Genomic DNA, 25296 nt, shown 5'->3' with positions numbered 1-25296 from the left:
TTAACATGAAAGCTATAGCTAATTAACAAATTTCAACTGGATATAACTGTTTTCATAAACATTGATGCCAAAATCAATGACATCTTCTATGATATTCTTTTTCCGAAGCAGTTACTCTATGAAATGAAACCTTCAACAGACAGCCTCCATGAGTCTTAGGTAGGAATATCACATATGGGATACTTCTGGGGTCAGCACCAACTTTATACATTTTTAAAATATGTGCACCAAAAGAAAATCAGGCTTTGAAACAGGGCTGGTTTATCCATGTAAATACAAGTAGCACATGCAATAGGCCCCACACAGTGCCTTTCCCCCTATGGACCAGGGCTGTAACCTCTCTCCTCCCTCCTTTTCCCTCTTCAAGGACACCTGGAATGACATCCCTTTCCACTGTGGGGGCCTCCTTCTGACCCCAGTCTGGCTGCTCATGACACAATGCTTGCCTTTTAAGCAAAAAAATTCTGGCAATCGTGGAAGTCAAATCCCATCCAGGGGAGTTTTTCCTCAATCAGCTGGCAACCTTCCTTATCCCCCCTGTCACTGTCTAAATTAAAACTGCCAAAGTGATTGTGACATTCCAAAGGTTTCCATTCATGAAGGCTGATTGAGCACCTTTTGTTAAGTCTCTAATCACCTTTCATGTGCCTAGTTAGCAAAGCTATAGTAATAGACATTCACAATATTGTTGACATTTGGCTTGTCCAAAGAAACACAAAACCAAACTTGGTCAATTAACAGGTCAAATAATTAATCATCAAGTATTTAAGGCACTAGTGATTTAGAGCAGGAATAATGACTCCAAAAGAACTACACTAATTACAGAATTAAAGAAACAATTCTCTTCTAGAAGACTCCAGTCTCTCAAAGACATAGTTTACAGCACTGTACCTGATCATTTGGAGAACCCCTCCTCAGCACATGAAATACAATGGGCTTAGCGAAGTAGTATGTAACAGTGTAACAATGTCACAAATGTGAAAATATCTGGGTTTATTTATATGAAATGATCAAGCACTTATGTGAACAGGAACTTTGGATTTTTTCCAATCCAAAGGGTATGTAATGTGCCACAAGGCAAATGTATAAATCTAAGGTTTTATACATTTGTCACATTGTTTTTTATAGTTACAAGTATTTTGCATGCAAACATTTGCAAAGAATTCTCAGAATCCAAAGATGAAGTCAAATAATGGAGAAGAGACAAATCTCATTTTTGATACTCTGATCAATTCACCATTTTTAAATACCAAATGAAAGGCAGAAGTCCAAAAGGAGAAAGAAGAGGAGAAGTTGCAGTACAGCCTAATAAGAACACAGGAGAAGCCATGGTTGGATCCTGACCATGGCCTATCTAGTACAACACTCTGTGTAACACAGTGGTCAAAAACCAGAATTGAATTAAGTCTGACCATAGAATTGTCTTTCATAATAATCTAGCATCTTAAGTGATTTGTGGCTGTGCTATAAAATACTTCATTTTCCTAAGGTACCATTTCTGTTTCTTCTCATTTGAGCTCTCATAAAAACATCAAGTGTTGGTATACAGTTTTATTCTCACAAAATTTTACTGTACCAATATACTGTACCATCTCAAACTATAAAATTTAGTTCCCATTTTGGATTTAGGATTGAAAAAAGGCTAACTATCCATATACTTGCACATGCTATGCTGTTCAGATTCAAGGCAACCGCTTACATAAATGTGCAAATGATTTAAACCCAAGAGTTTTACTATAAACCATGAGAGAAAATTATTAAATCACCAGAATATATGAAAATAAGAGATCTGCCCCACAGGAAATGGTGCTTACGAAGGCAGTTAGTTCTTTAAGTATTGCAGTATTTTGGTGGCAGAATGATGAAGTGCTATCTGTGGTAATTATTTAGTAACAGTACAAAAGAAATATGAACAATCTCATGACCCTCCTCCAATAGGCTACCAGCAGGAGGGACAAATCTTATTCCTTTGAATTTTCAGCTCACATCATCCATGGCAGTTTCTAATGCCCCCACCAGCCTGAATCCCATAGGAAAAAAGTAAAATGTGCTATAAATCACCCATTGCAGCTGAATATTTTAATATATTCAGCAACTCAAGTTTTGAAAAGAACAGTGTAGGCAAGGAGGGAGCATAATCTTGTGTAAACAACATAAAAGCCAGACATCTTTCACCCTAGGCCTTTTAAATGGGAGTGAAGTAGTAATCCTGATTAAAATCTCCCTTCTGCAGTAAAGGTAGTTTCTCCTAGGAGAAAAGTTCTTCACCTCATATATGAAGCACTTTACTGAAATGCAAAACCTTCCCCACTCTAGTTTCCCACAGTTCCTACCACAGGGTTAGCAAGATAACGCTTAACCATTCCTTTCAGAAAATCAGCAAGAATACAGACGAATTCACTAAATAGTTGAGAATTTATATATCCTTGCTATGATCACAGTTTCTATAAAATGATACAGAGGAACATTTTCCATCTCCATCTTTACTAGAATTTGTTCCTCCTGAGACAAAGGGAGAGAACAGATAACTCGGGAAAACTCTTGCATCCAGTGGGCATGTTTGTGTGTATGAGGGAGAGACACAAGTATTACCTTGCTGGATCAATTCAAGTGGGTAGCTGTGGTGGTCTGAAGTAGCACAACAAAATTTGAGTCCATTAGCACCTTCAAGACCAACAAAGATTCATTCAAGGCGTGAGCTTCTGCCTGCAAGCACTCTTCAAGTGTCGGAGGAAGAGTGAATGCACTCCAAAGCTCATGCCTTAAATTAATCTTTGTTGGTCTTAAAGGTGCTATTGGAATCAAATTTTGTCTTGCTGAATCAAATCAAGGGACATGGTTCTCGTTGCAGCACCATCTAGCTAGAAGATTTATGACAAGCCAGTATTCTGGTGACAGTTTCCCCCTCTACAACCCCAAAGCATTTGACATTCAGTGATATACTGCTCAAAAAATAAAAACAGAGGGTCCCCAAGCCCAGCTTGCCCTTGTCGGAATGGGGTGGGGCTGGTAGAATTTGGCAAGTGTGTTTGTGGATGTTTGACAGCCCCCTCCCCCTCCTCCCCCCCGCCAGAATTCATTCCCCCGGCCTTCTCAATAGTTCCAAGCTCCCTCCCCTCTCTCCTACTCAAGCACAAACCTGGAGAAGAAAGGAAAGCTCTCTCCTCCAAGGTGCAAGAACAGAGGGAGAGGGAAAGAAAGGAAGAGGCATAACACTACTGCTCCTGCTCACCCTGGTTCTTCCCCGCTCCAACACTGAAAGAGGGCGAGAGAGGAAAGACCGAGATGTTAAAAGTCTCTCTCCCGCCTCCACCCTTCTTAGGAATAATTTTAACGTGCTCCTGTTTTATTCTCCCGCGTCTTCGATAGGCAGGCTCCAGGGGCGGGAATGGATGCCCCTGTGCGGAGGCAGGCAAAAGGGGTGGGGAAACCCCTCACCCACGCCTGTCACTTACGATGGGGGGGGGGGGCTGCAACCTCCGCCCCTTTACCGCGAGGGAGCACAAGAAAGAGAGGCGACCTCCCCCCTCCTTCCTTCCTCGCCTTTATGGAAGCGGTGGGGCAAGCAACCCACCTCAGCGCCCGAGGGACGGTCCGTGTGGGGCTGGAGGTGCCCCCGCTTCCATTGCTGGCAGCTGTGCCCGGCCTCCCTTCTCTGTTACCTGCGTGCTGGACGCCCCGGCCCGGCGTCTCTCCCCTCCTCAGGTGGCGAAGCGAACTCCCAGCCTCAACGGCCGCCGCGCCTTCTTCCCTCGCGCTTCGCCCCGCCCACCCGTGAGCCCCCCCCTCCCCAGAGGGGGGAGCAGGGACACCAACGCAGCCAATCTCGTCTCCGGCGGCCCGGCTGGTTGCTAGGTAGAACAAGAAAAGCCGGTTCTCTTTTCTGATTGGCCGCCGCTTCTAGGCAACGGTTTCCATGGAGAACGGAATCAACTTGCGGGAGGGAGGCGGTGAGGAGAAGGCGGCCTAGGCCTTTGGGCACTGCGGGGAGAGGGGGATTGGCGGGGGTGGCTGGGAGGGCTCCCCAAGGGACGACTCAAAGAAACAAGGAGGCCGGGCGAGAGTTCGTGGAGCTCTAGGACTGCCTAGGTATGGATGCACTATTCTGTCTATCTCGTCTCTGTGTTCTGTCACTCGATATCTAGCCCTCATCTGACTTACCTGTTATCCACCCACTGGTTGGACACGATTCAGTTGATCAGAAGGCAATTTTTTTCCAGGCCAGACTGGCCAGTGATTCTAGTGTGTGTGTGTGTGTGTGTGGGGGGGGGGGTCATCACCCATTCATTCATTCATTCATTCATTCATTCATTCATTCATTCATTCATTCATTCATTTCTATACCACCACTCCCAGCAAACTGGCTCGCGGCGGTTCACAACATATCTATAAAAACATAGTTATACAAAAGTCTTTTTACAATGGGATTGGGGTCTCTGTGGGTGGGCAGGTAGTTGTGAGTTCCTGCATTGTGCAGGGGGTTGGACTGGAGACCCAGCTCTATGATTAGACTCACTTTCAGAAGCATTATGTGAATATCACTGCTACAGGACACTAGAAAAGTATTCGGGCAACATTGATGTCGAAAGGGAATAGTCTGAAGGGTTGTCTCACTTAAACAGAAAAATATGTGATAGCATTTTGTATTATTTTGATGATGGGTTCCTTTCATTTGTAATACATAGGGCCCCTGTTAGGCCAAGAAGCAGAGCATCCATTTAAAAATAATATTATATTTGGAGGTTTAGAATTATTTTGTCTTATGGTGATCTCAGTCTTTTTTCTTGATGCATTTCTGATTTTGCCTCAGAATTTGGACACGCACCCTCCATTTATGTCTTGTAAATATATTAATTGGTATATGACCTAGTTCTTTTCAGTGCAGAAGCTGTAAAACAGGAGTCAGCTGGCTGGGAGGGGCAGTGTATAAACCCAATAATAAATTGTTTTTTTCTTCCTCACAAGGTACACCATTACAAAAAGGCCTTGCATAAGTTCCCTCTACTTGGCCTGCAACATCTAGTCTGGCCTGTTGGTTTATCTGTCTGCTATTTGGGATATTGGATGGGGGAATGATTGGTGCTGGGTAGGCAAGGGATCAGATTTATTTATCACAGGTGCACAGTTTCTCTTCTTCAGACACCCTTGATGCATACCAGTTGCTGATCTGTAAAGAGTCCAGTGCTGGAGACCATCCGCCACATGCATTTATTATCTGTTCCACATCATATATTTCTGGTAAGGCCTTGGAGGAGGAGTGTGTCTCATGGCTTAAGTGCCACTCAGTGCTTAACACCCACTCAGGGTTGTCCTGCTCCTGAGTGCCTCCTCCTCCAACTGGCTTGCCTGTCTGTCCAGCAGCCAGCCAATCGCCTTCCATCCCCCACCCCTGACCACCCCCTCTTCCTTCCACTTCCCTCCAAGGCTCAGAGGCTACAGATCCCTGCTTCTTGAGAGCTGCCCCTGGCAGTGAGTTTCCTTCTCAGGGGGCTCCAGCCTTTCCCAGTCCAGGGGGGAAGGGAGAGGCCAGCCACAGAGTTCTTCCACATATATACACACACAATCTAGTGCCCGTTGTAGTCCTGAATGCAATATGCTTGGCCCCTAGGGTAGACATGTTGTGTTATTTCATAGCATTATTCCCACTGAACTAACAATGTGAGAATGAGAATGATTTCCTGAAAGTAAGTCCCAATAAAAAGACTTAAGTAAGAATCTGAGTGGATCTGATTAGGATTGTGCTGCAATCTTGGTCTCTTGCTACATGGAAGGGTGGGGAGAATCTGTTGTTGGAGGAAGAAGAAAACAGTATTATATGCACAACAATAGTGAATTTGGCTTTTATTATTATGCAATAGTATGCTGTTGTTAGAGAATTCTTTTCAGATGTCTAATCTACCCTGTCTGATTGGCGCAAAGACACTAATGGCCACATGAGCCATAGCTCAGTAGCAGAGAGAACCTGCTTCAACTCCTTTGCATCTCCAGTTAAATGGATTGCAGGTAGCAAGATTTGCCTGAGGCTTTGGAGAACTACTGCCAGATAGAATAGGCATTTTTGTTGTTGTTAGATGGATCAATGGACCGACTCTGCTGTGTTCAAGCCACCAAAAGGAAATCCAAACAAGAAAGTCTTGTGGAATCACATAATGAATGTCCTGTGAATAGGAGTTCCACAATTTGTGTGATTACTAGCAAGAACAACTTTCTGTATATCCTGGGACACAAATGGCACAAATCTAAGATAGTGTTTTTGGTTGAACTCCAGCCAGTGAGTTTTTAGCATCTTGTATGATCACATAGCTTTTTAAATAAATAGGGCATTTAGCATTATTTATCATTGCCAACATGTGGATTATGGTCAATAGGTTAAGTGCTTAAGTATGTCTTGAAGCTTTTCCAAACAATGCTTTATTGAACTTATTTCTTCTGAAGTTTTTCTCCCCCCTTAAAACAGGCCTGTTTTTTTCTTTAGGCCCCTTGGTTTAACATTTTTTCAGGGTTAAACCTGGATTAGCACAATCCAGGGAATCACTCTAATGCTCTTATTTAATATGATATGAGTATTAGAGTGTATTAATCTTTCTTAAATATTATCACATCAGGTCTACGAACTAATAGCTGGCTTCAGTTCCCATTAAAATAGTTTCTTTTCCCCCAGATCTCTTGGCATTTGGCCAGACAGATCTAAAACTTATGTCACAGGCAAGCAATGGCACTAAAAGTGTTGGGACAACCTTAAAACATGTAATCTTTTCTTCCTTCTTTCACAAGTATAAGTGATATAGATTTCTCATGGTAGGGAATATTCCTCTGGTTAAATAAGTAGCCAGAAAGTTGTTCAGCAAAGAACATCTCATGCCAACCTACAGTGATATCATCAAGCTGTGATGTCATATTGCCCTGCAAAGTTGATGGCATTGCAGATCAAACTGAGTGATTTTATCCAATGACCAACTTCTCAGCCTGTTGACTTCAATAATTTAGAGCAGCGTGATTCTCTCTAAAATTGTACTGTAGTTCTATTATACTTTACCTCAGGATTTTAACAGTCGTTGTAACCAATGTTCTGGCTGCTTAATGTTTTGTTTAACTGAAGAAGCACCTGTCCTAATGTATCTCTAGAAGTCAAAAGGTAAAGTCCAGGAAAAGAGAATGGCACTATTCTCAGTCTTCGCTGCATTTGGCAAAATATAGTCTGTGCTTAAGTACAGGTGATCTTAAGTACAGGTAATCTTAACATAATGACTTGGCAACTGAGTGGTTAAAGAAAGTACAATAGGATAATGAGTTTATCATTTATTTAAGACAGGGGTAGTCAAACTGCGGCCCTCCAGATGTCCATGGACTACAATTCCCAGGAGCCCCTGCCAGCGAATGCTGGCAGGGACTTCTGGGAATTGTAGTCCATGGACATCTGGAGGGCCACAGTTTGACTACCCCTGATTTAAGCAGACGTGTGCTCTTCTAAGTGTTCTATAAGCTTAAGATATGTTTGCAATTGCACTATTATACATTTTCTTCAAGGGCCAGCATGGTGTATTTGTTAAGAGTAGCAGACTCTAATCTGGAGAACCAGATTTGATCGCTTACTCCTTCTCCCCATGAAGCCTCCTGGGTGACTCTGGGCCAGTGCACTTCTGCTTAAGAGTGGCCTACTGGGGAGATCCAAATAAATAGAAATACTGATTTTAGAAAGAATGTAGAAGAAGTAGTGACAAATTTTGGCAAGAACCAGGATGTGGCCCTCTAGATCAGTGGTTCTCAACCTTCCTAATGCCGCGACCCTTTAATACAGTTCCTCATGTTGTGGCGACCCCCAACCATAAAATTATGCAAGTGTTCTTTCACAGAAATTAAACCAAAACTGACCAGTGGCGTTGAAGATCCATTGTTCATGATTGTATATAAATTGTTTTTTTTTTCTGGGGTTTCTCAGTTCAGTTCTGCCTCTTGTCCCATCATGCCGATCTCGCTTTTTTCCACTGCTCCAGTCAGAAGAACGCTCTATCTTGATCTAACCCTGTAGGCTGTTGTGTGGATGGTGCTTCCCCGCCAAGCTGCTTGCATAGCTGGAACCCCTGTGAAAAGGTCATTCGACCCCAAAGGGGTCCCCACGCCCAGGTTGAGAACCACTGCTCTAGACATTATATGTTAAAAATCCTTTCATAGAATCATAGAATCATAGAGTTGGAAGGGGCCATACAGGCCATCTAGTTCAACCCCCTGCTCAACGCAGGATCAGCCCTACGCATCCTAAAGCAATCATAAAGCAATTCATATCTACTTTCCCTGAGACATTCAAGTTTGGAACATATTTATCTCCTCACAGGATCATTTTACACATTACAATGTTGCTTTGGCACTGAAGGGAGGTCAGTTGAAGCTGCATGGCAGATGCACCTGTATGATGCACATATTTGCTCCTCAGGTAGTGGCGCTTCAAAATACAGTTCTGGAACTGCATGCTTGAATGTCTCTCCTCCCCACAGAAAAGTAGCACAGCTAAAAAAAATCATGTGCTGCTGTCCTTATTGACACAATAACTTTACAAGGATGGAGGAATTTGTGAGTGAACCTTCAATCCTGCACTCTGGTACAGATTATCCTTGTATGATTCTGCCCCAGTGTTTAGATCAGCCTTAAATCTGTGAGTGTATGTGTGTGTGAAAGCCAGCTTGGTGTAGTGGTTAGGAGTGTGGACTTCTAATCTGGCGAGCTGGGTTTGATTCTGCACTCCCCACATGTAGCCAGCTGGGTGACCTTGGGCTCGCCACAGCACTGATAAAGCTGCTCTGACCGAGCAGTGATATTAGGGCTCTCTCAGCCTCACCCACCTCACAGGGTGTCTGTTGTGGGGAGAGGAAAGGGAAGGCGACTGTAAGCCACTTTGAGACTCCTTTGGGTAGAGAAAAACGGCATATAAGAACCAACACTTCTTCTGTGTATGAGTGGGGGGGGGGGGGATTCAGTTGTTGTTTGGGAACACTAAAGGTAAAGGTAAAAGTATCCCCTGTGCAAGCACCGAGTCATGTCTGACCCTTGGGGTGACGCCCTCCAGCGTTTTCATGGCAGATTCAATACGGGGTGGTTTGCCAGTGCCTTCCCCAGTCATTACCGTTTTACCCCCAGCAAGCTGGGTACTCATTTTACCGACCTCGGAAGGATGGAAGGCTGAGTCAACCTTGAGCCGGCTGCTGGGATTGAACTCCCAGCCTCATGGGCAAAGCTTTCAGACGGCTGCCTCACCAGTCTGCGCCACAAGATGCTGTAGTGTTCCCCCTGTAGTGGGAACACTACAGGGTATATATTCTGAGGAAATAGAACCCAGGTTAAGAAACATCAGTTAATATATTTTGTTTTTTCGTACCCTTGTGTATCTTTCATGGGTGTCCTTGGTAATAACCGATCAGAGAGGTTATATACTCTGTTCTTTCAGTTACATGGTTACTTGCTCCTGTACATGAAAGACTCCTTGGCTTATTTTCTTAATTAAAAATGATCAGGAGGAATGTGTGCTATCTCCCTCTTTTGAGTAAACTTTAATTAAATTAATAAGGAAGATTATAAAGAAAAACCAGTGTTTCTAATATCTGTAGGATTATCGGAAGAAGCAGACCTAGGACATTCAAAATGTAGTATTAGGACTAAACCAGACTTGACCCTTCTTTTCCACAGTTTTTAATGACAGTTTGCTAACCCCGTGTGATTGCTTTGAAGATGGGAAAGGTTGTTTAACCTCTTGAACAATTTATAATGCTTTCCCCATTTGAAAATGCTTATTTGCTTTCAAGAGTTGATTGCAGTTTCTAGTATATCCTTCAAGCTTTCACAGAGACTATGTTTAAAAATGAATATTAATAGAATTTACTGTACATCTTCTGCAGAAGAGCAATGGCATTTGCACCTCCCAAAAACTCGGAGGGCCCCAAGATGCAAACCAAGATGAGCGCCTGGACCCCACTGAATCATCAGCTCATGAATGACAAGGTAAGCACCATACAGTTGTATAAGAATGGGCCATAGTGTCATTCTGCTCCCTTAATTCTGCAAACTCAGAGGATTCTGATATGCCATACAGTGGTGTTATATGGTTATCTCATTTCATATAACACATTAGAAAACTCTGTCCATGAGCAACTAGACTTGTTGGAACTTTTTAGCCCTTGGACAGATTCAGGAAAACCCCAGTTCTGTTTGAAGAACATTTCGCCTCAAAAAGAATTCTAAGGCCAAATTCTGGTTCACAAGGAATTTTTGAATTCCACTTTGAATTCTGTCCTGGAGAGAACTGTCCTTGGTCATAATTGTACATCATGGACACTGTTCTGGAAAGAGTAGGACAATTCAAATAATAAATAAATTAAATAATTAAATAAATAAATCTGTCCCAACCAAGGGCACAGCTACTAGCCATGGAAACTGAGAGAAACCTCATTCAGAAGCACTAAACCTCTGAATTCCAGAGCCAAAAGACAATATCAGGGGAAGGTCTTAGCCTCTAAGCCTTTTTGTTGGCCAACCAGTTTCTCAGGTCACTGTGTTAGACAGGATGCTGGACTAGGATGCTGGACCATTGGTATGATCCAGCAGGGCTTTTCTTATGTTCTTTGCTGGTTTAATGTAAGATTATACAGTGTGGAAATCATACCTTTGAAGAAGTATTCATATATGATGTTGCTAAGATATCAGTGCATCTGACGTAGTGAGCTTTTGACTCACAACATCTTCTGCTGGAATAAAATTTCAGTGCCACCCAAGACCAGATTTTGTGCTAAGTCCACTGAAGGCATAGGTGTATGTCAGTTTAGGATGGCACTTCAAAATAGCCTTTACAGTGACATTGAGCTCTAGGTTTTTTTTTTTATTTTGCTGCTACAGACTATGTTCCCAGTGAACTTTTTAAAGATTCCTAACTTTAAATCTGTGAAAATGCTTTCCCACCTCCAGCGCTTGGTCTCTGACCATACTGTGGATGACTTTGAATGTTCATAGACAATTATGAAATGATACCATATCTCATTAGCAGAGTTTATACAATTGCAGTGGCTGAGCAATCTCACCTTGATACCCTGCTGTACCTTTCTATGGGTGCTTGGTGGGGAAGGCCATGTGGTGCCTTTAGTCCTTTGAGCATGCGCAATAGCAACAGGCTGAAAAGCAGTGAGAAATTTTATGTAGTCTATAAGGTAAAGGTAAAGGTATCCCCTGTGCAAGCACTGGGTTATGTCTGACCCTTGGGGTGACACCCTCTAGTGTTTTCATGGCAGACTCAATACAGGGTGGTTTGCCAGTGCCTTCCCCAGTCATTACCGTTTACCCCCCAGCAAGCAAGCTGGGTACTCATTTTACTGACCTCAGAAGGATGGAAGGCTGAGTTAACCTTGAGCCGGCTGCTGGGATTGAACTCCCAGCCTCATGGGCAGAGCTTCAGACTGCATGTCTACTGCCTTACCACTCTGCGCCACAAGAGGCTCTATGTAGTCTATATGGGAGCTCAAATCCAGCAGGTTGAGCCCTCTGACCCACCGGAGGGTCCCAACTCACAGGTAGAAGACTGCTGTTCTGACTAACCTTTGGTAAACCCTGAGCCCAGCTTCACTCTAATAAAAGCTTGAACCTGTTATGCTAAAAAGAATCCTGGAGTGGCTACACTGGCATCTGGTTATTTCATAAGGGATTAACTTACATGTGCTTTGTTTCCTGATGAAGAATGCCATGACAAGAGGGGCTCCAGGTGGATTCATAAGAGCTTGGAAGGCAAACATTGTATATTTCTGTGATCAAAGCCCCTGAGCCCGGCTTTGAGCAATGCAAACAACTCCCTCGCTTTCCCACTTAAAATACCTGAACCAAAACGTGAACCTTGGGCCATTTATCATTTCTTGTTAACAAAAAAAGATTGTGAAACGCAACCACAACAGAGGCTGCAGGCTGGCCTGGGTGATGGCTCATTCAGACAAGTGTCTTGAGGATACATGGAGAGAGAGAGCCCATTAAAGCATTTAGATTTAGTTTTTCACTTCTCTGCACAAAGGCAGAGGCACAAGCATAGCCTCTGTTGAGTCAGCTGTGGCCGGCAGCAGTCTTCTGGGAAAAGGGGGGATAAAAAGAAATTGTTCTGCATGGATTTGTTAGGAACAACAAAGTGAAAGAAAATGATGTAATCTAAAATTACATCAGTTGTAACGTTCTGCTCCTTCACCAAACATAATGACCCACTGTTGGGATTTTCTGGATAGAGACTAATTTTTCTGTCTTTTGTAATACTGGAACTCAAACCCACCTAGAGAAGGAAATTCAGGAAAGACAACAGGAGGCTGTCACAGTGCAGAACAAATATATAGAATTTGCTGGATAGGATGAATACTTGGTATAATAAGGCAGAGTGCATATACTACATATCGTGTGGGATCCCTTTGCAAGCTGATAAATACTGAGGAGAAAAGTCGCCTTGCTATAGGCTCTCACCAAAATGATTGTATGAACTTGAGCATTCTGAAGGCAGGTCATTGTCTACGTAGGAATTGCTGCTCCAGCCTCATTTCTTAATGTCTGATTTTTCTTCCTCCTTATGTGTGTTCTTTACAGGTATTTGAAGAAAGAAGAATCTTGCTGGGGAAATGGGTAATTTCTTTCTCTCTCAATTGACCCCTAGATCTCTGTGGGTTTCCATGACAGATGAGTGGACTGCACTGAGAAATCTGCTATTTTGGTGTAGTGGAGCCAGTTTGGTGTAGTGGTTAGGAGTGCGGACTTCTAATCTGGCATGCCAGGTTCGATTCTGCACTCCCCCATATGCAGCCAGCTGGGTGACCTTGGGCTCGCCACGGCACTGATAAAACTGTTCTGACCGAGCAGTGATATCAGGGCTCTCTCAGCCTCACCCACCTCACAGGGTGTCTGTTGTGGGGAGAGGAAAGGGAAGGCGACTGTAAGCCACTTTGAGCCTCCTTCGGGTAGGGAAAAGCGGCATATAAGAACCAACTCTTCTTCTTCTATATGATGGATGTGTGTCCCAAGGTTTAAAATCATGGGTAGGTTAGTTTGAGTAGGTGCATGGTCACTTACTTATTTCCCCAGCAGTAATTTGCAAAGAAACGTGGCTGATTACTTTTGGAAAGAGAATCTGGACTAGATGGACCTTTGTTTCAGCAAGGCAGCATTTATGTCTACAAAAGGTCTTAACCATGATGGAAACTGCATGACCAGGGGAATCGTCTCCAGCCCAAGGGAAGTGTGTCTAACCTCGACCAGGGCCTCGGCCTTTTCGGTCCTGGCCCTGTCCTGGTGGAATGAGCTCCGAGGAGTGCTAAGGGCCCTGATGGAACTGTCAATGTTCTGCAGGGACTATAAAAGAGCTCTTCTGCTAGGTCTTTGATTGAGGTCAGAGCTGGGAAGATCAGGGGCCCCTTCTCAGGCTGCACTGGAACATCAGGTGAACCCTATATCTCTAGGCAGAAAGTTGTCTGGATAGGCTGGTTGGGGCATAGGAGTATATTGCTGCTGATCCTGTATTTGAAGTTGTATGTGGGTATCTATACACACACACACACACACTGGGAAAAGTCATCTGCCACAAAACATGCAGCTCACCTTTGCTCCTCTCTCCTACTATCCCAGTTTGATAAATGGTCAGACTTTCAGAGGCGAAGAGTCCTGATGGATCTGTTAGAGCACTGTTCTCTGTCACAGTTGAAGTTCTGTGTCAAGCAGTTGCATGATCGTGTGCCAGTTGAAGCTCTGGATTTCACCACAAAGCTCCCCAGGGCTCTGTCCCTGTACATCTTTTCTTTCCTGGACCCCCGGAGCCTCTGTCGATGTGCCCAGGTAAAAGTCAGCAGGTACGAAGTTGACGTGCGGAAGGAGTCAGCACAGAGAGACAAAGCAACTGGGTATGTTTAGCCTAGAGAAAAGGAGCTCAAGGGTGATATGATGTCTTCTGATAAGGGAGTTTAGGCAGGATAGTTGTTAGCCACTGAGGCAAAAGCAATCAGTGCAGTCTTTCCTGGTAGGAATTTGTTCAGTGAATGAAATTCCCTAACCCCTCAACTGGCAAGTTGCTTTTCTAGTCAGGAATTTCCTCCATTGGACAGAATTATGCTGGAACAGACTGAGTTCCAGAGTGCTACTTCAGTGGATTTAGTGCAGGGCACGGAGAGTCTGTCCACAATGCCACCCCAATCAGAAGGCCAATTCACACATGTGGTGGCCATGCTGTATTTCTGCCATGCAAACACCCTCAAAGTTGTGTTTGCATAGTGGGTGAACCAGAAGCATACATGTGCCTGATGATGTACAGTTGACATACTATTGCAAGTACAGAATCCCTTTTTGGAGTTTGCCATGAGCACAGGAATCACAGCAATTGCTTACAAATGCATGTGTGAGGGTTTCCATTTTAGATATTGTTTTATCCATAGGAATTATAGGCAACCATGAGCCCAAAATCTTGCATTTCTGCATATTGTTCCGCTGCCATGTGTTTTGACTCAACTTGTGATTTTGGCTAGAAGGAGGAAGAAACAGATATGTAAGCATTGCCTCCAAATTAACTGCAGTTGCTAGCAACATTAAGTGTATGGTTGTTTGGGGACCCCCGAGGCAGATTTTCTATATCGATGATGTGCTTGAGGTTTGCACTTCAATTGTGCCCTCAAATCATTATGAATCATTTGGTTTTCACAGGTGAGCTGGCACTGGAAATACTTGACAGAGTTGGATCCGCTATGGATGCGGAAATGTCTGCGTTTTGGGTGGTACATCAACTTCTCCCCAACCCCATTTGAGCAGGGAATCTGGAAGAGACATTACATTGAAATGGTGAAAGAGTTCCTCGTTACCAGGCCTACGGTACTCCTGTAATCCTTGAAAGATCATTGTGGGAGATAAGCGGAAAGCTTCCGGCCTAGCTTTATAACTTCCCATATGCAAGGAAATAATTAAAACTTGCATAATTTCCACCCCCCACCCCCCAGCATTGTGAAGCAGGTCTTAAAGGTGCGACTGGACTCTGATTTTATTAATCTTAGGAAACTGTAACAAAGGTTTTCCCTAAAAGTTTTAGGTTGGAGCTGTGGTTCAGGGTAGAGCATCAGCTTGGTGTGCAGAAGGTCCCAGGTTCAACCCCCAGGATCTCCTGTTAAAAGGGCCAGGGAGGAGGTGTTGTGAAAGGCCCCAACCTGAGACTTGAGAGCTGCTGCCAGTCAGAATAGACCAGGCTTTCTCAACCAGGCTTTCTGAATGGCCCTGGAAGTGTTTGCCAAATGGGTGGAAATTAATTAATTTTTAATAGATTAAAAAAAATTGTTAAATGTTTATCTGGTGATATGACCATGTATAGTCATGTCTACCTCCCCTCCCCAAATGGCTGATGATGGACCTGGAGGGAGTGGGAAGGGGGAGCACCCCAAATAAGTGTGCACACAGCTCTGCTTCCCAACCATATTCTGCATGATCAATGCCACTTCTGGGGTTTCTTGAAGTCTGAAGAATGTTTCAGGGGTTTCTCAATGGTCAGAAAGTTGGGAAAGGCTGGAGTAGACAATACTGACCTTGTTAAGAAATGGTCTAATAGAGCATAGGGCACTTGTATGTATTTGCATTAGTTCTCAAGGTACTCAGCTAAAAGTTCCACGCAGACATGATACTGAACTGTCCCTTCAAAGTGTGAAACAACAGAGGATGGCAAGCCTTGGGAACTCACTCTGCAGGGCCATGTTGTCTTTATCGTGGCGTGGTGGTCATTTGGACCCAACTGTGAGGCAGCATTACCTTAAACAGTGCTGGTTGATAACTGAATGTTCGTTTAAAACTTTCAGCCCTTCTGGGCACAGATCTCAATCCCTAAGGGAGATAGAATCATAGAATCATAGAGTTGGAAGAGGCCATGCAGGCCATCTAGTCCAACCCCCTGCTCAATGCAGGATCAGCCCAAAGCATCCAAGAAAAGTGTGTATCCAACCTTTGCTTGAAGACTGTCAGTGAGGGGGAGCTCACCACCTCCTTAGGCAGCCTAAGATATTCAGGTTTATGTATTTGTTTGTTCCAGGTTCAAAGTGAAACCTTGTATTTCCCAAGCCAATAAACAGTCGAGTTAAGTTGCAAAGCTTCTAACCTGGAGCTTTGCCAGAAAAGGGGAACGCAGGTTGCATTGCATTCCAAATCTGAGTGATTCAGAAGTAATAGGTTGCACCAGCTTACACAGGAGCTATTAGAGGACATGACTTTACTGAATCCTTGGATTTCTGCTCTCCTAAAGGTGTGATGTGATGCTGTTCTAAGCATGGTCTAACTTAGGGGTTCCCAAAGTGGGTGGTACGTGCACACCCCCCCCTGGGGGGGCAGTGGAAGAATCTAGGAGGCAGTGAGGAATTTGGGGGCAGTAGGGGGCAGTGAGAAATTTTTGAGCACTAGGGGGTAGTGAGGAAATTGGGGATAGAAGGGGGGCAGCAGTCTGACTCTTCCTGCTGTAGCTGTATTTTCCTAGCCAGAGACATTCCATAAAGGCTTGCCATTGCCTCCCTCTGGGTAATAGCGATCCTGGACTTCCTTGGTGGTCTCCCATCCCAGTGCTGACCAGGGCCAGTTCTCCTTAGTGTCCCGAAGGAACTGACCACTTCAGAAGGTGGGCTGGAGGTGGGGCCTGGTAGCGGGGAAACCCTGCTGGGGCTTTGTTATTCCTACCTGCCTTTTCTTCTTTAGACCATCCCGAAACACGACTTTGTGGTGTTTGATGTTCAGCCAGTAGCTAAGGAGACCTCTGAGGTGGAACAGTCCTTGTCCTCAATCCTGCAATTAGGAAAGAAGGTGGACAAGGAGAAGAGAGGGCTCCCCCCATGGCGTTCTTCAGATAAGCATCCAATGGACATCATCAGATTCAATTACTTGGACAACTATGATCCTATTGAGCAAGCCAGACAACTGTAAGACATACGGAGTCATCCCGCTTCCTTCTTTTTGTCAAACTAAATTATGATCAGAATAGCACAAGTGACAACAGTGTCTCATTCCTCCCCAAGACAGTGGTGGTGTAGAAGTCTGTTCTGGTTCATAACTGGTCCCATATCTGCAGAATGGAGAAGACAGCCTCTGCCTTCATAGTTAGTGATAAGACCTTGGTTAGGATTGTGTTTGTAGAATCCCCTCCTCTTTTTGTTGTTCTTCCCTCTTCCATTTAATCCTTACAACAAATTTGTCAAGTTCATTAAGCCAAGAAAGAGGGACTAGCCCAAAATTTATGACACAGCAGGGATTTGAACCTGGTTCTGACTTCAACATGGATCCCCCGCTATGGGTAGGCATTTGGCTTTTTAAATTTTTTTTTTCAAAGCTGGTATATTGATCCATTTAAATGTTTTTTAGTTCTTTTTAAAACCAATTAAAAAAACAAGGCATTGTTTTGAGTAAGGCATAGAAGTAGTTTTTGTGATTGGGTGGCTTTTGTGACGTTAAGCACAGCACACAACCCAGTCCAGTGGGAAAACAGAAGGAAAGTGACTGACAAAAGGGCCAGCCAATCAGTGCTCTGCGCAGCCAGAATGGAACAATTGCTGATGGGTTCAATTCAGTTGTTAAGTTTGTAAATCTGTCCACAAAATAAGTGAGTGTAGATTTGCAGAAGGACTACTGCCCAAGTTGTGTACATCTGAGCACAAGGGAGCAGAGCAGGTCCAGTGGAGCAAGTAAGGAGGGAGGTACATTGACCACCCTATAAAAATGGACACCACTGAAAGGCCAATGAGGAAGTTTACTTCTAGGTTCATTGGGTGTGTGTGTGTGTGCTATAGCTAGGGGAAAGGAGCAGATTGGGCTCTGGCACTCATTCTGAGGCCTGGGAAACATCTTTGTGGGAGGGGAGTCACGGCAGAGGTCTGGGGCTTGGGTCAGATTCTGGACATGCCTCACAGTGTTATGCTTTCCCCCTGCTCCAACAGTAGAAAGAAAGGAGGAGGGCTAACTCCAGACATCAGCCAGCAAGCTTTCCAGAAAAAACGGAAACCAAGCAGTGCAACATACAAACTCCGGAAAGCAAAGTCATTGGCAAGTATTGCTCCTGGTTGACCTGTTCTGCTTATCAGCAAACTCAGTGGTGTGTGCAGTCTGTAGGCGCTGCAAAGACCAGCAAAGAAGGGAACATCCTTGCCAGTTGCAGCATTTGGGTGGCCGTGACCGAGCCTCAGAAAGGCATCGTAGCAATCAGCTGTTGTAGGCATGGGCATTGAGCATGCTGGGGTCTTCTGCCAGGCTAGCCAACTGATTCTTGCAGAGAAGGAAAAATAATTTAAAAAGCAATGTTCTAAAATACAATAGAAAATCTGGTCAATTAATCTAGCCAGCTGTGATGCTCGGATTCCTTGCACTTTCCTTTTCGGTGTTCAGTCTCAATCTTGCTTAACATAACAACAAAGTGCTAGATGCTGTCCCTGCCCAGAGGGCATGTGAAGTATATTGGACAGACAAAGGCGATTAGGGTGGGGGAGAGCATCAGGACTTAACATGTGAGTTCCAGAGATGGGGTGCAACAGAATCAAAAAGGTGGTGGTAGAATTTCCTCTTTCCTGATCTCCCAGAATGGATATTTCTAAGCCAGATGCTACCTTTCCTGTACAGGGTCTACCTAACTAGTTTTCAGTGCCTCCTTTTGATATCAAGGACCTGTCTTCCTATCTCAGCCACTTTTACAATGAGGATAGCAATACGTTTAGAGAAGCCCTAAAACAGCAAAGTCTGAGAAGTGACCACAACGTTGGCAAAGATGCTGACAAAGATGTGCAGAGTGCCTGTATACACAGCAATGTGCCACAGGCTGATCGGGGAATGATGGCCAAGGTCCAAGACTGCTTCCAAGTGCTGCTTCCAGGGTCTTTGATGCTGATGTGTAACACGTTTGGCATCATGCTACAGTTCCATTAGGCAGCCCTTCGTACAGGGTAGAACAAGGGTCCCCAGCCATGTTGAGTATATGGACACTTTTGAAATTTTGAGAAAGTGGAAAGTGTTATCACAGAATGGCTGCCGTTAAGGGGAGGGGTGCAGTCAACCACAAAAAGGCTACCATGATTATTAGGTCCACTCATAAAACATTGGGAGGTTCCAAGCCCCAAAGCATCCTATGACGGGGCGGTTGTTTCTGATTGGGTGGTCCTTTCAGACACAAGGATGTTGCCCCTTTGGATCTTCTGAAGCACCCCTGGCTCCATTGAGGAGCACAAGGCTTCGCTCTTTGCTTTGGGGGAACAGGAAACATCTGGGCAGGTGCCATGGCTTTCACGTGCATCCCTCTGAGGATCTTCAGAGCAGAGGTACCTTGTGTAGGTAGCTGGGTTTGAATACAATTGGATCATCTTCCCAGGCATGTTTGGCTACAGATTTGAGTGCTTTCAGCGACATATTTCTGCCACTGCAGGAAGGAGCTTGACAAAGCTTGGTGGTTTAACCTGTTTTGCTTCCTTGTCCTCCAGCAGCCTAGTGCTGAGTTGCCAAGAATGCAGGAGGGTGGAAATCAAGTATCTGAGAAACCTTTGCTGTCTGCAGTCCTTTGCATTCTAGTCTCATTCCTGGAGGGTGGGGTGGGGACCCGTGCCGTGCCTGCCATGTCCTGCCGTTCGCTTGTGCGTTCCGCACCATCAGCACCCCTTCCTGATGTTTTAAGCTCTTGCATGCCTACCTACTTCTCTTTAGGTTGATCCCCACCAGTCATTACGCTGCTTCTTTCTAAATGTAAGGATTAAGCCCTGTCTTTCCCGCATTGTCTGTGTCTCCCGGCCACCCCTGAGTGCCTGTTAGGAAAACAGAAAGTTGTTCTAGCCTGTGACTATTGACAGTTGCGCTGTTATCTGCCTTTATTGCATCCGAAAGGGTTTCCGAGACAGTGTTTTACTGCCTCGAGCTTTTCCTAGAGATTAAGCAAACAGATTGAAAGGCTCAAGGCCTAGTTCTCGTGGAGAAGTTGGCTGCAGGTGCAGACTAAAAGCTTGCTATACAAACCCCAGATATCCCCCCCCCCGCCCCATAATAGAAATTCAGCAGTTCAGGGAGAAAGGTGTGAGTGGGACAAGTATGTGGTTTATCATACCCATTGCCAGGAGACCCAGCTGGTTCTCTCTGCAGTGGTGCCCAGACTCATTTGTTACAAGGGCTGAATCCGATATCAGCGTGACTTTGTCAGGCCAGGCCATGTGTGCCATAAGACGTAATGTCAGGCACCAGAGTTAAAATACTTATGTAGGGCAGCAGCTAGTAAAGCTCTGAGTTGGTTTGTCCTCACTGCAAGGCTGGGGGTATGCAGAAGAAACCCCACTGGGAACTCCCCCTGCCCCTGCACCACCATGGGAGGGGACGGGGAAGACAAGCTGAACTAACCCCCCACCTTCAGAAGCAGGGGGTGGGGTGGTCACCCAGGTCTGAGACCATATGCAAGGCAGGACCCAAGCAAAGCCAGAGAAGCTGGAGATGTCTGTGCAGCAGTGGCTGCCACTTGCCTAAGTCTCCAGGCGATCCATGGCAGGGTGATGCTGGGAGTTCAAGCCAAGGATTGTCAGCAAGCTGCATCACCTCCACGTGGCAGCAGCTACCCCTGACCAAAGGCCACTAGGTAATCTGATGGGGGAATGGGCACTGGTACACAAAGCCAAACATGTGGCAGGGGCTCCAGTATAACTGGAGATTGCTGGCCCTGATTCCCACTAGTCAGCAGCTGCCTATTGCTGAAGGCCACCAAGTGGTCCATGGGGGAGGAAGGCATGGCCACCAATTTATGCGATTAGTGGCATGACTTGCCCCCCTCCTCCCCCATGTGAGGAAGAAGAAACTGTGGGGTCAGGGTGCATATACAGCAGCAGCACTGGCCACCAGCAGAGGATCGTCTGCAATTCCTCCACATGCAAACATTGATCTCTGGCCATCTGGGACAGCACCCCTTGAGCTTCAGGCTGAGCAGAGAGGCCTGTGACCTCACTTCAGAACCCTGAGCCAGCATGAATGCAGCTGTGGTTTCTTCACTGTTAAATGAGGTTGCCAAGGGGTTCTGCCTGACTGCTGCAGACAAGGTTGTTCCCTCCCTCACACCAGTTGCTCACAGGCTAGATAAGAGCCCTGGGGTTTATGTTTGACTTCCTGGGCCTTATGTTTGACACCCCCGGTCCATGACATTCTGCTCCAACTGCTGCCTAGAGGTAGCCCAGAGGTTAGTTTTTGATCCTCGTTCATGTAACTGTTTTTTGCTTGTTTGTTTACATGGCATCCTCCATGTTCATGGCCCTTTACAAAGCCTAGTGTCCCTCTCCTGAGGAATTTACAATCTAAAACGTGAGACAGTGGCTGTTGTGCAAAGCCATCTGTGCAAAGGTAGCACAATATTTTCTTCCCCATTCCTTCAGGAAAACTTAAGGGATTTTGCCAAAGGCTTTACTGGGGGGGGGGGGGCTCAGAAGGTCCTCATGCAGAAGGTCCTCAGTTCAATCTCCAGTATCTCCAGATTAGAGGCTGCTGCTTTTAACCACTATACCAAGCTAGATGGGAGAAGGAGATTACCATTGGGCCATCGTTAGAGCCCTTAGAACAGCACTCAGAAGCCTAAAGAAATACCGGGACATGCTGGGCATTCAGCAATTAACACCAGCTCAGCTCCAGAAGACAGTGTGGCTTGGAACAGCAAGAATCCTGCAAAGATACTTCTGCAATTCCCAAGCATGTGGCTAGTTCTCAGGTTGTAGATAAGAGCCTCTTGTGGCGCAGAGTGATAAGCGGCAGAAATGCTGTCTGAAAGCTCTGCCCATGAGGCTGGGAGTTCAATCCCAGCAGCTGGCTCAAGGTTGACTCAGTCTTCCATCCTTCCGAGGTCGGTAAAATGAGTACCCAGCTTGCTGGGGGGTAAAACGGTAATGACTGGGGAAGGGAATAGCAAACCACCCCGTATTGAGTCTGCCATGAAAACGGTGGAGGGCGTCACCCCAAGGGTCAGACATGACTCAGCGCTTGCACAGGGGACACCTTTACAGGGGACACCGGTTGTAGAACACCATCTTCAAATAAATGACCATGACCATTTCTAATAATAATACTAATAATCCCTGGTACCCGGAAGCTGAGCCATCTGGATCATGGGGCAGAATGAGGGGGTGGAGCCAAGTGATTTTGATCAGCTGTGCAATGGAGTCGGTGTCAATAAGTGATTCACCCCAAAGTGTACAGTGAAAAAAAAACGGTAATCCAAAATCTACACTTATCAATTGCTTCCATGGAGATTTTCTTCTCCAAACCAAATTATCTTCCTCCCCCAGAACTCACCAGTATTTATTTGAAAGATTTTAACAATATTCATTGTGATTGTTGTAATTCAGATTCTCCAAGATGGTCCTGATTGTTTCCAACTTGCAGGCTGGACTATTTCCATGCTTTCCTTTTCCTAACAGGTGTTCACAAAGATATTTTAAATAATGTGTACTTTATGACAGAATCTAATGCCTATTTATTTGGAAGCCCTATGGGACTCACTCCCAAGTAAGTGGGATTTCAGCCGCATCACTCTTGCATGTTTTCCCTTGGAATTTTGTTGTTGAAGTGGTGTGTGTGATTTGGCTGAGAAACTAGGAGAACAGGAGAAGATTGCAGTTCCTGATTTGTGATAATAAATATCAGAACAAAACTATTTTTATGTTATTTCAGAAGAAATAATCTTCCTTGCTTAACTGTGAATTCACGTTTATCTCCCCTATTTCCTAGATGTCCCTCTCAGCAGACTTTGACGCACACCCAAAAATTCCAGTCCGCCCAAGCTGGGCTACTCACCAGTCCACTGGCTATCCTGTGACCAAAACAACAGCAAAGCTCCTTGCCCAAAGTGCCCAGTGGAATGCTGGGATACGACCAGCACCCATTCGGGGCTCAGTCCCAAAGCTGAGCAAGAAGGGGATGAAGGCCTTTGCAAGAACAACCAGAAGCTCACCAAGTCAGTAAGCTGTCCAGTACCGGTTATAAATGAAACTGCTCCCACCACACACGGATTCCCTCTCCTTCCTTGACACCAGAGGCTTAAAGAAAAGAAATCAGGGATCTAGGAATTCCTGGTTCCCCCTTGCAATTGAGCAATCTAGATCAGGGGTAGTCAAACTGTGGCCCTCCAGATGTCCATGAACTACAATTCCCATGAGCCTCTGCTGGCAGGGGCTCATGGGAATTGTAGTCCATGGATATCTGGAGGGCCGCAGTTTGACTACCCCTGATCTAGATACTTTGGAGCTTTTCAAGAAAGCCCAGAGAAAGCCCTTTGGGCTTTGAGGATAGAAGGGAAATGATAGTTGTAGGGGATGAGGCTAGGAAAATGGTACCAATAAAGATAGGGTCTGCAAAAATGCAGACCTCTCTGTTCATGTGGTTCAAAGATGTTTAGACTGAAGTTTCCCCCAAATGATTGAATCAAACTGTTTGGGAAAGACCACAGCAAAGCAGAAGGTGGGTGGAAGGGAATAGAAGCAAGACAACTGGAGGGCCATGTCCTGCAGATGTTCCCCAAAGCAGCAGTGCTGTAAGGAAGACCAGGCTAAACATCTGTGTAGAACACAGGCAATGTCTGTTTCATGCATTAAGAAGGATCAGTCTGCACTTGTCCAAGAAGGCACACGTAACAAGGTGGGGCAGCTGAGGGGGGCTCCCTGACAAGCATGCCAACGACTGCAATCCTAAGAACATTTCCATGGGAGTAAGACCAGCTGAGCAAAATGTGATTTTCTTCTTTAAGTATGTCTGCTGAGAAGTACTTCCTATTTGAGGCTTGTGTTTGTTGCCTGATCTACATTAATTTTGCATTTAAAATTTTTAAAAAATAAAAACTCTCCCTGCCTTTAGAATTATGATCCTAATATATTAAAAAGACAATATACATTGTGAAAGAGAGAAAAATCAAAAGGGAGGTGGGTCATTTTGGAAAAGCCAGGCGAACCTGACAGGAGTCCATTGGTATCTTAAAGAGATTTTATTCTAGCACGAGCTTTCATAAACTTTGACAAAATTATCTTGGATGTAGTTTGCAAAGGTTTATGCTGGAATAAAATCTTCATTCATCTTTATGACACCATTTGTTTTGCTACAACAGATGGACTGTGCAGTCCTATGCAGAGTTCCATGGTCTTAGTCTGGAGTAGCTCTGCATAGGATTGCCCTGGACTGTTCCTTTCAGTGCACTGCATTGTCTGAGGAAGTAGGCTTGCACATGCAAGCTTACACCTTGAATAAAACTTTGTTGGTCTTAAAGGTAACCATGGGACTTAAACTTTTGTTTTGCATCCCATGAGTTACCTTACAGGGCTGGTCAAATATTTGAAAGGTCACCCAGTTCAAATTACACTCAGTCTGTTGAGTGATAGCAGGGGATAGCTCTTTTCTTGACACGGAAACATAGCCAGGCTAGGGTAAGAGGGGCAGCCGTACACACAAGGGTGAAGCAGAAGCAAAGCGGGCAGTGGGTTGCCAGGGAACAAACGACACAGGTTCTTTTCCTAGAGGTGACCCTATGGAACACACTGTTAAAGACTGTGGGGAATACTGACCAAACCTTTATGGCTGAAATGGTTACTTTTCCTCCAGTGCTCATGGTTCATTGTTCTGTCTGTTCATTACAGCATCACCACTCTTTGAAAGCCAGCCTTGGGAAGTTCCACCATCCAGCCATGTTTCTGATTCAGACTAGAATGATGCGGAAAGGGACATTCATCTCAGCTGAATTAGTCTCTAAAGAGGAAGTGCTGCTTTTGCTCAGCGCCCTGGAACCACAAGCTAAGCCAGGGAGATGGTCCATGGACATAGCATACCTGCACTTCAGTGATGGACCCACTGATGAAACACAACTTGGGTTCAGGGACCAACTCAACCATAACCTTGCCCCACGGCCTTGGACACGTCATCAGCTCTTCGCTTCAGCTTCCACGTAGTAAAATGATACAGAGTAATGTCCTACTCCACAGCATTATTGTAGGATGGTGAATATTAGAAGATTCTAACAGTGCCGTCCTAAGTACGCTTTCCTGGGAGTAAACTCTACTGAAGAGGCCTGAGTAGCATTCTGAGCAGAACTGCTTAGCTTGCTCTCTCAAGAATTGTGTAATTTTGGATGGAGAATCATGTCAACAACAGGTACGGGCATTTTGTTTCCTGGCAGAAACATAAAGGATCATGACTATGAAATAAACAACAACGTGATAACAATGCCATGTTCACTGTTTCTTTTTTCCTTCCTTCTAGCCACCCCTTTCTTGTGTCCTCTGTTGTTGAAATTTAGATCATACAATTCCTCGCCCA

The 25296-nt window shown here is 45.0% G+C and overlaps 2 protein-coding genes across 8 annotated transcripts in view; one reads left to right on the top strand and one right to left on the bottom strand.

Annotated features, from left to right (window-relative positions):
• Nucleotides 1-3833, bottom strand: part of FZD3 (frizzled class receptor 3) — a 37710-nt gene extending 33877 nt beyond the window's left edge. For 2 of the 3 annotated variants that reach the window (XM_077331406.1, XM_077331435.1), the window contains exon 1: nt 3663-3833. The gene's annotated coding sequence lies outside the window, so the exon portion shown is untranslated. Of the gene's footprint in view, nt 1-3574 lie in introns of all 3 variants that reach the window. The other variant, XM_077331416.1, reaches the window with a different exon arrangement.
• Nucleotides 3834-3998: 165 nt separating this feature from the next.
• On the top strand, nt 3999-25191 carry FBXO16 (F-box protein 16). 5 transcript variants are annotated; one of them, XM_077331463.1, is made up of 9 exons: nt 3999-4089; nt 9888-9990; nt 12592-12627; nt 13624-13830; nt 14689-14853; nt 16705-16925; nt 17937-18042; nt 22726-22951; nt 24621-25191. In XM_077331463.1, the coding sequence occupies exons 2-9, from the start codon at nt 9895-9897 to the stop codon at nt 24686-24688; spliced, it is 1125 nt and encodes a 374-aa protein (XP_077187578.1). In that variant the 5' UTR covers nt 3999-4089; nt 9888-9894; the 3' UTR covers nt 24689-25191. The 5 variants fall into 5 exon arrangements, with proteins under 5 accessions (XP_077187578.1, XP_077187559.1, XP_077187587.1 ...); XM_077331444.1 differs by having other exon boundaries at nt 17934-18042; XM_077331472.1 differs by having other exon boundaries at nt 17934-18042; nt 22726-22955.
• The last annotated feature ends 105 nt before the right edge of the window (nt 25192-25296 follow it).

The sequence above is a fragment of the Paroedura picta genome, chromosome 1 (genome assembly GCF_049243985.1).
Source record: "Paroedura picta isolate Pp20150507F chromosome 1, Ppicta_v3.0, whole genome shotgun sequence".
NCBI lineage: Eukaryota > Metazoa > Chordata > Lepidosauria > Squamata > Gekkonidae > Paroedura > Paroedura picta.
This window is presented reverse-complemented; position numbering and strand designations above follow the sequence as displayed.